The 14,036-nt window shown below is 39.4% G+C and overlaps 1 protein-coding gene across 6 annotated transcripts in view; it reads left to right on the top strand.

Annotated features, from left to right (window-relative positions):
• Window positions 1-14,036, top strand: part of COL12A1 (collagen type XII alpha 1 chain) — a 170,632-nt gene that overhangs the window by 131,745 nt on the left and 24,851 nt on the right. For all 6 annotated transcript variants that reach the window (XM_061623145.1, XM_061623139.1, XM_061623143.1 and 3 more), the window contains 2 exons: window positions 9,492-9,641; window positions 13,372-13,449. In XM_061623145.1, coding sequence (XP_061479129.1) covers window positions 9,492-9,641; window positions 13,372-13,449 — 228 coding nt within the window. The remainder of the gene's footprint in view (window positions 1-9,491; window positions 9,642-13,371; window positions 13,450-14,036) is intronic.

Below are 14,036 nucleotides of genomic sequence, written 5' to 3'. Positions count from 1 at the left end.
GGGGGAAAGGGAGAATTCCACCTTGTGGTTTTTCCCATTACAGGGTTGCAAGAATACCTGCACTTGGCTGACTTTCTCTTCTCCTAAACATACAGGATCAGTCTCAGGCTCTGAACCTGGCAACCCTAATCCCACCCATGGGGGAAAAGATATGGGTTCCTCGTATCTTTTCCTTTTCCAGGAGAAAAATATGGTGGGGGCTACACAAAGAACAGGAGCAGAAAGGGAGAGGGTCATGCAGCTTTCCCCCCCTCAGCCAGTCCTCAGTCTCTCACAGCTGCTTTTTGTTTTAAATAGAAGAAATCAATATAAATGCCTCTAATGTATAGTAATTTGGCTCTCATACTTTGCCTCAACGTCTAGTATTTTACTGTTAGATTATACAGCCACAACAGTGGCTGTATACTATAGACAGCATGGATTTTTCACATTCTGCATTGTTCAATTGAAAATACCCCCATGCCCTTCTAATGTTTCCCAGCTCATTTCAAAACAAAACCTCACGAAATTTATAGTCCTGAACTCATAAACGCTTGCTTAACACCCCTCTCAATCTTCATGGCGATACACAAAACAGTCAGAGAGAACAGAGAGTTCAAAGTCTAAAAAGAGAGAGAGAAACCTCAGAGCCCTTTTCTTTCTGTCAGAGTTCTCATAATCTGTTGAGATTCATTAAAAATCAGCCATGTTCACAGAGTACCTGTAATCCTGTCAATGAACTTGCCCCATACTCTGACCTTCATCTTCTGCAGTGTAAAAGATAGAAAAATGCCTGGCTGATTTTTAATTAATTTAAGAAATTTTGGCTTGAACTCAATGATAATGTCGGGCATGCTCAGTAAGAACCAATGGTCAGTGTTCTAAAAGCCAAACTCCCAGCTGCTGGGCTTGCCTAATCAGGGGGCCACACTCACGCCAGACTTTGATTTCACTTGAGATAATCATGGCTTCCCCAAGAGAATCCTGGGAAGTGTAGTTTGTGCAGGGTGCTGAGAGGAGACTCCTATTCCCCTGACAGAACTGCAGCGGCCAGACTGGTTTAACAGCACCCTTCACTAACTACATTTCCCAGGATTCTTTGGGAGAAGCCATAACTGCCTAAAGTGAAATAACAGTCTGGTGTGGATGTGGCCAGGGACAGCTTTAGTTTAAATTTGGGTGGGAGGCTACATGTGCCTGGTGTAGAATAAAAAAGGGGGGGAAACCCTGAAAAAGAATGATACTGTTCACAATGTTTTTCTTTTGGAAAAGAAAGGGGCTTCCCCTCTGCTCAGTGCCCACCCACCCAATCTCCTCCCCCTCCCTTCCCCTTCCTGCCCTCCTCCTCCCCCCCTCCCCCAGGGCAGTTTCACCTATCCTAAGCATGATTGCACCGGAGTAAATCCCACTGAACTCAAAAAGCATGCAAATGATCAAACCTGCCCTCCCTTCCTCCTTGCTCCTATCCCCTCCCACTTGCCCCTTCCCTCTCCCTTCCTTCACCCTCCTGCCTCCCCATCCCTTTCCAATCCCCTCCTTCTCCCTCCTCCTCCTCCCCCCTCCCCTATGGTCAGTTTTACCTATCCTAGGACTACGACCTGGGAGACTAGGGTTCAAATCTCCACACAGCCATGATGCTCACTAGGTGACCTTGGGCTTGTCACTGCCTCTCAGCTTCAGAGGAAGGCAATGGTAAACCCCCCTCTGAATACCGCTTACCATGAAAACCCTATTCATAGGGTCGCCATAAGTCAGAAATGACTTAAAGGCAGTCCATTTCATTTTCAAGCATGATTTCAGAGGAGTAAATCCCATTGAACTGAATAAGTATGCAAATGATCACTCCTTCTGCTCCCCTCTCCCCCTTCTTCATTCCCTCTACTCTCCCCTCCCCCTCCTCCTTCCCCATGGTCAGTTTTACCTATCCTAGCCGTGATTGCACAGGTGGAAATCCCATTGAACTCAATAAGCATACTAATGATCAGACCTTCCTTTCCCCTCCTTCCTCTCTCCTCTCCCTTCCTCCTCACTCCTTCCTCTCCTTCCCTCTTCTTTCTTCCTCCTCCCCTCCCCACTCCAAGCTTCCCTCCCCATGGTCATTTTTACCTATCCTAAGCATGATTGCAGGGGAGTAAATCCCACTGAACTCAATAAGCATGGAAATGATCAATTTATTCTCAGCAAACTTGCACAGCATCCCATTTCTTACCTCCCAAACTAAAAAGCAGGGAAATTCATTAATAGGCAAAAAACCTTGCAGTTTAAGAATGTACCTGTACTCACAGGTATTTCTTTCAAACATTAAAAATCAGGGAAATTGGGCAGCTATAGTGAATGCACCAGGGGAGCAGGAGACCTGACCTCCTCTCTGAGATATTGTACTGCCCTACAAATTGGTCAAAATGCAAACACCATTTGGGTTGGTCTTTCACAGTCCAATCCATTTCCTGTGTAGCTTGGAAGAATTTGGTAACATGTGCCTCTGAGCATATGGTGAGTGGTGGCAACACCTGCAATCAGCCCAAATAACAGAAAGAAGACATGTGCTGTCCTGATCTTGTTTTAGCAGGGAGGAAGCAACTATATTAAAACAGTTGATATCGTTCAGATGGTCACTTAAAATACCTTTGATTTACTTTGCAATTTTAGTGAAGTTAATAAATCATTCTCTTTTACTTCTGTTTCTGTGAATATGTGAACTACAGCAACACTTTGCAACACTAAAAAAAAAAGTTCCAAAAACAATTGTGGAATAATGGCATTGACTGTTCTGCAGAATAGTTTCCAATGGACATGAGAAGTGTGTCAGTTTGCACAAGATAAAACAGTGGGAGGTGAAATATATAGTAGGGCCCCACTCTTATGGTGGGTTACGTTCCAACCCCCCGCCTAAAAGCGAAACCTGCCAAAAAGTGGAACTCATTCAACAAAATGCCGCCCAATGCCTGAAAAACACTGTAAAAGCAGAACAAGCACCGTATGAGTGGGGCCTTACTCTAACTGAAAGCCGCCATATTAGTGGAACGCCAAAAAGTGGGCCGTCAAAAAGCGGAGCCCTACTGTATTCTAGCAAAATTCTAGGTGTGTTCTATGTTTTTAATTGACCATGCCCACCTTTCCTTAAGTGGAGTAGTTTAAGCATAGCAGGCTGAAAACATGCATCTTGGGCAGCCCAAGTTTGTTTTTTCCAACAGCTAGTGTCATTGCTTAAGTAGCAACATATTGTAATCAGTCTGATTTTACATCAAACTGCAGTTTCAGATTCAACTGTTAATGCACCCAAAATAGAAATAGAGCATAACCTCCAGTTTGAAACAAAAAAGGCTGTCTTCACCATCATATGACATCGACCAATAAAAAGGCTTTGAAATTGATAAAAATACATTTGACACAGATTTTTACAATGAATAATGAGAGAAATATAATTTTCTAGATTAGATTCTCTGTAGATACAGTAGTAACACAGAAAAGAAAGTAAGAAGAACACCAACAAACTTACAAAAATGTAATTCTCCATCTTTGGAGATGGCAGGTGTTGCCACCACTCACCATATGCTCACAGGCACATGTTACTAAATTCTTTCAAGCTACACAGGAAGTGGATTGGACTGTGAAAAACCAACCCAAATTGTGTTGGCAGTTTTACAAATTTGTAGGGCAGTACAATATCTCAGAGAGGAGGTCAGGTCTCCTGCTCCCCGGTGCATTCACTATAGCTGCCCAGTTTCCCTGCTTTTTAAAGTTTGATAGAAATACCTGTTGGCTATGGGTACATTCTTAAATTGCAAGGTTTTTTGTCTATTAGTGAATAAGCATATGCCCACTTTTATAAATGATATTAAGTTTAGTGCTATCTGCTATGGGTGACACAGGGAGTGCCTGAAAATGTAATCGTGATGTCAGGTGCTTACTCCTAATGTGGGCAGAGAGGGAAGGGTCTTTAGTTCACTGGAAGAGCGCATGCTTTGCATGTAAAAGGTCTCAGGTTCAATCCTTGGCATCTCCATATAGGTCTAGGAAAAAATCTGTCTGAACTTGCTTTTATTTTTTTTACTTCTTCACATCACTGTTTTTACAAGACTTCCAACCAAAACAACCATTCTCACTTAATTCAGCCCCAACCAGACAGAAGCCAAAGTATTGCCCCTGTGTGGAACAGAGTATGGGTTAAAACTAGGCCACAACTTTATTGGTTACATCTGTTAAGCAGGGTTGGCATGGCACAGAGCAAGGATCAGAATTCGAATAACACATCTGCAGTTCAAAATCATGCCCCTCCCATCAGCTAGGCACACCCATGGGAGTTACCAGCATACTGGTCCCCATTGTGGTACAGGAAAAGGTAACCTACCAATATGAAGCAAGTGACATCGGGCTCCCCCCACCTTGTGAACTAGGGCTGTGGCCTGGACAACACTTCCTTAAATTGATGATCCTGCCCAATGCCATTTTCTGCCCAAGTTGTGACAAAATGAAATGGCAACACTGCCTAACAATAACAAATGGTCTGACCGAGGGAAAGGTGGAAACCTCACAACCCAGGTCCAATTGTGGTTTTGAGTAATCAACAGCCAATAAAGTCCTCAATAAGTAGGGTTGCCATATTGCCCGGATAGCCGGGTTTTACCCGGATTCTATGCATGCCACCCGGCGCCCGGCTAGCCCCTTAGGTGGCCCGGATTCTCAGCTTTAATTTTAAAAAAAAATTAAGTTTCTAGGTGGTCCGGTTCTCGAGATATACATAAAAACGTCAGCCACCCCCCTCGACTGTTAAATCTTTCTTTAAACAGTACTGTACTATAGCACTTTGTAGCTTTAACCCCGCCCGTTCAGTATTGCAGCCAATCAGGCATTGTGTTTCAGTTTCATTGACCTAGTGTCTAGAAAACAAAATGGTGGTTTCACCCAACCACCCCCGTTTATCTGAAAATCTCATAAATTGGATAAGTATATACATTTCAGGTTTTTTTCCTCTTGTGTGCAGGAGTCAGAGCTTGGGCAGTGTTTTGAAAACCTTCCCAATACTTGCTTTTTGTAAAAGCGATGCTAATCCCATATGCCCAAAGTAAATCCCATTTAATTCAATAGGACTTACTTTGAGTAGACATGGTTATGAATGTGCTGAAAATCAATGGGACTTCGGAGTGAATGTAAAAAAGAATTGTGTTTGTGTTCAAACTCTTTCTGTCTCCAGTCCAATTTTAAAGCAAGTAGGCAGGGCTTACTTAGGTATTACAGTTTTTATTCTGTAGGAAATTTTTAAAACTAATACTGATTTTTCTGCAGTGACCAACTGGTTTGACAATAAACTATTATATGGGCTGTATGTATTTATACATCTGCTGTGTGTGCGTGTGAGGTAGGGTTGGAAACCAGTGCAGCTCACAACAAGAAATAAAGCCATTTAAAATCCAATGACCATAAAACAAGTATAAACAGTTGAAAAACAGCATAAAGTGGCATGATTCGGAATTTTGGGTTGTGTGAATGAAGTTGCTTATCACTTGAGGTTGCAGTTTTGTCCCTGTTTGAGTAAGCCCCACTGAATACGCTGGGACTCGCTTCTGAATAAATAAACCTAGGATTGCACTATAAATATCTTTACAGTTTGTGTAAATAATAAATATATTTGATAGTCATGCTTATATACATATTTCTTCATTTATCATATTTTTGGTTTTTTGGTTAGGAATCCTGAGTGGTTGTGAGATGCTTAGTTTTTTGCCTTACTCATAGGAATCTTGTTGTGGTTGGTATGGTATTACATTTAGGAAGTGTTACTGCCTTCTGTGTTTTTTTTTCCTATTTGCATTTCACTTATCTTTAACACTCGGTTACAGCCATTGAAGCAACAGCAGCATATGCAAGATAATTAACTCCCATTAGTGATAAGAACAAGAATTTATAATTATTATTTCAATTAAAACAAGAGGCTTCTCAATACTTTGAAGAGGACCAGATATTTATTTTGTTTCTGAGCCCAGGACTGGGTCTTTCATGATGCCCGGTGTGTGTGGGGGAGCAGGAGAGTAGTCGATAAGACAGACATCCTGGCATTGGTAATCTAATTAGCAAGGTATGTGTGGGGTTGTTGCACACTTCCAGGCCCAGTTTCATTTTGAGTATGGAGGTGGAACCTGTGTAGATGTGGTTGAGAAATTTTGAGTTAAGCAAAGCTCTGCTTTTATAAAACCTAAGAAACATACAGATACTTTGAATGTCTGAGTGCCTGCACCAGTGGAATACTGGAGAAACTTGTAAAACTTGCTGCAACAGTATTTAGAACTGAGCATGTGGTGTGAAAGACTCGTTTTCCTAACATTTTGGCTTGTTTTTCTCCACCCACCACATCTCTGAAATATATTGTATATGTTATGGTTAACCGTGCTGCTGCCCTGACTTACTTTATGTTTGTTGCTATTTTATGTTTTTATTATGTTTTTATATTGATTGTGTATTTTTATTGTTTTTATTATATTTGTAAGCTGTGCTGAGCTCTGTTTTTAACAGCAAAAGGGCAGGATATAAATTCTCTTAATCAATAAGTACTCCATAGTGTTGGAAACTAGAGTCTAGGCATTTAAGGCTGAAAATGTTGCTTTAAAAAAAAAGATTTCTCACATCTTTCCCCAGTTTTTGGTGGTAATTCCTAGGCACAAAAACAAAACAACTGGACAATCCAAATATTAATATGCAAATATCTGCATATTATGCAAATAATTTGCAAATAATTTGCATAATATGCAAATTAACCTGCCTGGATTTGTGGAACTGGAATATGGCAACCCTATCAATAAGAACCTTAAAAATGAGGGGTGGTGATGGTGGTGGGAAAGCTCTTGCAAAAGAAGCTATTCCAGGCCGCAGCTGCTTTTATGCATGCTTTCTGCCCCATCCCCAATAATGCTCTTATGAGATCTGTGCAGGGAGAAGCTCATTCTCCCACTGTTGGGAGCTGCAGTGCTTGCTGCAAAAAGCAGTCCTGCTGCAGAGGTGCAAAGAGGAACTGTAAGTTCTTTCCTTAGCAAGTCATAACCATCTCCTTTACTCACTTCAGACTAAAGTCTGTTCAGCAGTTAATTCACCCACCGTATAAAAAAGGATGTACTGTAAGATACTATCTATAAAATCTAGCAGCATGGTTTATTGAAGTGTAGGTTTCATCTGTGTTTATTTGCATTCATTAGTGTGGTGTAGTGGTTAAGGTGTTGGACTACGAATCCCCACATAGCCATGAAGCTCACTGGGTGACCTTGGGCCAGTCGCTGCCTCTCAGCCTCAGAGGAAGGCAATGGTAAACCCCCTCTGAATACTGCTTACCATGAACACCCTATTCATAGGGTTGCCATAAGTCGGAATCAACTTGAACGTGGTACATTTACATTTTTAAATAAATTTGCCCTAGCATTTTATTGTTGCGTACATATAAATTTGGTTGTGTAATTTATTTTATAGTGTACCCCACCCTGGCGTGAGCATTGATAAAGGATGGGGTACAATTTTTTAAAATAAATAAATAGTAGAACACAAGTTAAGTGGTATGACACCTTACACACACACACACACACACACACACACACACACGCACAGAGTTTCTTGTAGCAATTTAGTGCTAGATATAGCAACAAACATTTAGGGTAATGGGACTTAATTCTGGGTAAACATGTGAAGGGTTGCACTTTTTATTTGAAATTGTGAAGAACATGCATGTTAAAGAAATCATAAATATATATCTATAGGTATACAGTTTTCTTTCCTGCCAAACATGTCTTAATGTGGCTATAGGCACCTGGTTGGCCACTGTGAGAACAGGATGCTGGACTAGATGGGCCACTGGCCTGATCCAGCAGGCTCTTCTTATGTTCTTATAGAAATAACATAATTACAAGCAAACTAAAACAGAAAAAGGGCTCTGAAATACATATCCAGATCTTGAAGTGGCAAAATGACAGTGAACTCTTGATGAGCTTTTAAGCAATTGAGTAGGGAACTGTATTAAACTTCTGTTTGGAGGCTGAGCACAACTTTGGAGCAGTTTCCCATTTCTCATAGATTTGTGGTTCAAATGTATTACTCAGGTTTTGGCCCATGCACAATAATATTTTGTTATATATGTATTCCAAGAGAAGCATATCCCTTTTGTCCAAACAAGGCCTCTACTAGATATTCTTTCATTCCAAAGTATATAAAACAAACAGTATCGAGATTGCTGCTGTTACAAAACTTGTAGAAATAGAGTATTAGTCATTTTGATATTTTTATTTAAATTGGATAATAGAAATATCCTGCATAATTATAATTAGTCAATCCACTGTGCTTCATTGTGTTTTTTTTGGTATATCACTTGTAAAATGCTATTATGTGATAGTACCACAGTATTCCCAAAGTCTATGAATAAGTAAATCTAATGTTTCAGATTCTGAGTCTAGTCTTGTACAATCACCTCTATTCTATTCCCTCCACTCAGAAGACAAACAGACCTTTGGAACTGTTGCTCATACAAACTACTAGCTGTAGCTAAATCCAAGACAACGGGCCACTACAGAAGTAATGCTAAACCATATTTGAGCCACTATAAGAATATTTAGCATTATGAGAATGAGTCTAGCATTCACCAAGGCCTGTGTGCTCCTCCTACTCCAGTGCCATGGACATGAGAAGGAATCTGGAAGCCTTCACATCCATTTTTTATTAACCATAGTTTGTCTTGATGCCCAAATATAAACAAACTGGTTAATATTAGCTATAGTTAGTGGAATGCCAATTTCAAACAATGGTTGATGAAGTAGTCTTCTTTTCATTAGCCATAGTTAAAATAAACTACAGTTTAGGGTTTGAACACTCTACTAAACTGCAGTTAATCTAAAAACAGAAGCGGAAGCTGTGCAGAGGAGGAGAGAAGTGAGCAAGTCCACAGTCCCATTATGTTTACATGCAAATAATATTGTGTGGAAAAGAAAAAAATAGAAAAATGAAGGGTTGTATCCAGCCAAATCCTGCTAATGGCAGACCTACTGAAATTAATGAACATAAGTTCACCATGTTTCAGTGAGTGTGCTCTGAGTCAGACTGGCATTGAAACCACTCAACCTTCTGGGACAAGTAACAAAAACTCCCTCACTTAATTTTTCTGTCTTTATCACTGGTGGATGTTTTACTTATATTGCCATAGTTATTCTTGGCCCACCTCAACCATTTGTATAAATAGTTACATACCCTGATCCGGACCTCAGTGTCCAGACCAGTGCTTACAGAAGTCCCCACTTACTTGGGCTCACTTCACTACATTTAAGTGGAGGAAACAACTTTGTATATGGAGCTGTCATCTTTCTTAAGAAAGAAGCCTTGGCATGTGGAGGACTCGTGTGCATATCAGTGACCCTACATCTCCAGTGCAGTGAACAACTTCAGTATGCACTTAATTGCATTTTAAATGGAAATTATTCCTGAAGTTATATATATATAAAGTATGGTCATTTGGTTATACCTCTTCTAAATATTTTTTTCTATAGGTTCACATTGTTATAACACCCACAAATGCTAAGATTTACATTGACTGTTTTGAAATCATGGAAAAACCAATTAAAGAAGGTGGAAATATCACAGCTGATGGGGATGAAATACTAGGTAAACTACAGAAAGGTGACAAGAAAACTGCAACAGTAAGTAACAAACTTTATTTATTTATCAATTTAAAGCACATCCAAAGTAAAATTCAAAAACCTTATTAAGAAGCTTTTTACATCTATGATAAACTGCTGTTTCTATGAACTGTGACAAATTGACAATGTTTAGGGTGTACTTAATGACAACCAAGAGTCTAGTGGCATCATAAAAACCAATATATTTGACATGAGTTTTCACAGTGATACCCTACTGCACCAGATGCATGAAGACAATGCTCTTTGGATTATGTAGAAAACATTACCACATATCACAACATCTATACATTAACCTAGCTCTAGACCAATTTAATGCCATGAAATAATTTCATTTTTTATTAGCTTAGGATACATGTTTAGTCCAAAGTGGATGAGACTGGTTGCTCTTCTTCACAGTGTAAATGGTGAGTTTCAGTCAGAGTTTCCATGTGACCCAAAAAACTGTAGCTTTGACACGTCGGCCAGAGTATTCTAAGGCCAAAATCTAAATGTAAATGGACAAACTATAGATTGCTGGTCTCTATCAAAACCCTCCAATATTCATCAATGCCCTTCATCAACATTTGTTCTAGAATAGAAATTGGATTTCTGATCTACTAGCCTCAACATCTGAGTCAACAGTAGCATGACTCAGTCATAAGAGGGCTTGAGTCACGTAGTCTTTGGCTGGGAAAATATTTATATTGTTTGAACAACTTTCTCCCACTGCTATGTTTAAGACATTTATTGCATAAAACACATCTTGTGTGCTTTTCAAAATATGATTGCCACCACACCAAAGAAGACTCGTGACACCAAAACTGGAATAATGTTATATTTATTAAAATATAACACCTATTAAACTCAATCCAATTTCTTCCCATTAACCAGATTTAAACTTCTTCGGGCAGGTGAGGATAAACCTAACTGGTAGGGATCATTTCCTCCAGCCCCCTGGGTATGTCATTCTCCACTGACTGTGACTCTCCAGCCAAGGATGGGGAAAAGCTTGTCCCTCCTTGCTAGTAGAGCCAAGTATGTGGTTCCAACCTCTGCATCATGGCCCTGCTGTACTGGCATTCACCATGATGTGCAAGTTGGTGCCCACAAGGACACCCCTCAGATCCCCACCAGTAAATCAGCACTGGTAGTTCCTTAGAGAGTGCCCTTTACAAAACAGCCTCAATCTACCACAATTTACCCCCTCCTTCCTCATCTGTCCGAATTCAATGCCAGCCAAATCAAGCTAACCACAACCCCCCCGAAGGCCAATTGAATTAACCCAAGCAGTATGGAGCAGGCAAAATGAAAGGGATTCTGAAATCAGGACCCCCCCCCCCAAAAAAATTCCTACTCAGCCCCATCTGGTGACTAGCAAAGCCCATACTGATAAGGGAGGGTGGGTGCCGCGAGGCAAAAGAGAGGTAAGTTTGAAGGAGCGGGCTTTTATACCTGCTCATCCTCCCAATCCGATTGGCCAACCAACCCACCTGACTAACCCCCCCTCAATGCTTCAGGAACGTTCCCAAATCTTCTCTTTTTTCAATTAATTTTTATTCTAATTTTCAAAACCAAAATAATACAAAAAGAAAACAACACAAATCAATAACTAATACAATACTAAAAAAAAATACATATATATAAAAATATTGACTTCCGATTTGTCATAGTTCAGCTATAAATCTATAATATATAACAAACCTATCTCTTAATAGATTATAAAATCACCTTCCTCCAGCGGTTATCTTAGTTGGTTTCAAATCTCATTAACATCATATCATTTTAATATTCCACAAAAAGTCAAAGAGAAGTTTCCAATCCTTGAGATATATATCAATCAATTTTTTTCTAAATAAACATGCCATTTAATCCGGCTCATCAAATCTACTAAATCCAGTAATTTCAAAACACTATAATTCAACTATAAATCTATAATATGTAACAGACCTATCTCTTAATAGATTATAAAATCACCTTCCTCCAACAGTTATCTTAGTTGGTTTCAAATCTCATTAACATCATATCATTTTAATCTTCCACAAGAAGTCAAAGAGAAGTTTCCAATCCTTGAGATATATGTCAATCATTTTTTTTTCTAAATAAACATGCCAATTAATCCAACTCATCAAATCTACTAAGTCCAGTGATTTTAAATCGCTCTTCTGTCATTATCCATATTGGGTCCATCTTCCATCTTCCATCTTTACGCACCCGAAAATCTTGCTGTCATAGTCATATAATAAAAGTCTGGTAGGAATTTCCTCCATCACAGATATTTTCTTGCCATCAAATCCAAACATATCACTGAAGTATTGTTGCAAAGCCGCATCTCTGTTCCTCTTTTCCACATGATACGCTAGTACATCTCTTGAAGGTTTTTCCATTGACACAAGACAGGGATTAATTCTGTTAACTTTCTCCATTTCAAGTTCCATCAAATCCTTCCAGTCCAAGAATTTTTTTGAACCGATAATATCTTTATCTCCAATCTCTTCAATTCCTTCAGGGACAGCGCTGAATTCCAAACTGTAATATTTGTCTCCAGGATCCATCACAGCCAGGAAATCCAAATCTTTTTTCATGTCCATAATTAAGCCAGTCTCCTTAGTTTGAACCTTGCCTTTAATTTCTCTTTCATCTTTTTTTTGTTTTCCAGATCTATCTTTATTCTCCTTTCTCATAGAATCCTGAGTTTCTTTCAGCTCCTGTCTCATTTCGTAAAATTCAATTCTCCACGCTTGTCTATTATTTCTCAGTTCTTGTTTTATTGAGTTAATCCCATTCATTATTTTCTGAAACATGTCTAGAGATAAAGTCCCTTGTACATCCATGGTCTTCTTAATTGTCATTCTTAAAGCCAAAGGAACAAAACTCCTTCAATTTTCAATGTCCCAAACAAAGAGCAGCTTATTTCTTTAACCAGTTACAAAGGAGTTAATTTTTCCAACAAACTAACGTCACACGCTAGACAGCCCTTATCTCTTATCTGCCTGAAAGTGTAAGAACAGCTTTAGTTCACAGCGTCGAAATAGCTAGTAGCAGAGAGAATGAGCAGATTCGTCAAAAAAAAAGTAGATCAGGAAAAATAATCCCAACCATAGATCAAAAAGATTTCTTATCTCCTTCAATCAGAAATCTCTCGCCCGTTGTAATCTTTAGAATGCCATTTTCCATGTCAGCTTTTTGCAATAAAAAAAAAAAGATAAGCTATTTATATTTTCTTCCCCCCTAGCTCCGCGAACAAAAAAAGGAAAGTCTTACCTCACCTAGGTTATCTCAATTGCTGTTACTTTGACAAATCTCTTTAGCTGTATAGATAAGAAAATGATGAATGTAGACAGGAGGATGTTTGCCTGTTAATCCGTATAAAAAAAAACGGGTCACTTATCCAGCTGAGCTAGCATAAAAATCCTCGCTCTGTCTGAGCTGCTGGAAGACAGACAATTCTGACGAATTCCAGACTCCAACAATCAAAACAAAGCTAAAGTGGGAAATCTCACGTTTCTTCTTTAACCGGAAGAAATTATTCCCAGTCAGAAAAGAGCCTTCTGACTGGATTTAACCTGGATAAGTTTCATCCAAGGCGGGAGCCCGTCTCGGAGGCTGCACAGGCGTAGGGATCCTCCTGGGAAGTCCAGGAACATTCCCAAATCTTCTCGATATAAATGGGGCGGCAGCAAACACGCCCCCGCACAAGGTGTGAACACCATTGTTATATAATATTGAAGACATTTGTGTTTTTGTTTTACAGTTGGAGATTCAGAGTTTTGACATTGTATGCAATGCAGTTTGGACTAGCAGAGATAGATGCTGTGACATTCCTTCTAGGGTAAATATTAATGAAGCATCATGACATTTTTAATGCCTCATGTCAACAGTCTGAGCCAGTCCTACTCAGAGGACAATGTGGAATAATAGATTGGAAAGGTCCCTTTTGGGAATAACAAATTACATATGCGATTCTATGGATCATTCTGAGACTCACAGGGCAACAATGCAGATACTTTATCAGGGTCATATTCTAAATGCTGCTATTTTGAACTTAGGTATGCCAGATGAAATTTCACTCCAGTATATATGCTTCCCATACTTATGTGCAGAATTCAGGGCTTTAGTTTTTAAATAAGCACTAAATTTACCCTACTCACACACTTCCTCAAAAATTTGATATATATATTTTAAAATGAGTGTATGTGTGTCTCAGAATTGAGATGGAATAATGAAGTGGTTAGGTTGTAGAAGGCTATGGGATGGTGACATAGTCAGGTTTTAGTTACTGCTAGTGTAAATTAGCAGGCAAAAACCAACAGGGTGAATTTGCCCTAATCTGTAACGGGCCAAATTTACTGTAAAGGGGAAGAAAAGTTTAAATAATTAAAAGAGAAGGGTTGGGCAATGGCCAGGCAGAGGGGTGAG

This window comes from Rhineura floridana, chromosome 4, assembly GCF_030035675.1.
Source record: "Rhineura floridana isolate rRhiFlo1 chromosome 4, rRhiFlo1.hap2, whole genome shotgun sequence".
In the NCBI taxonomy this organism is placed as follows: domain Eukaryota; kingdom Metazoa; phylum Chordata; class Lepidosauria; order Squamata; family Rhineuridae; genus Rhineura; species Rhineura floridana.
This window is presented reverse-complemented; position numbering and strand designations above follow the sequence as displayed.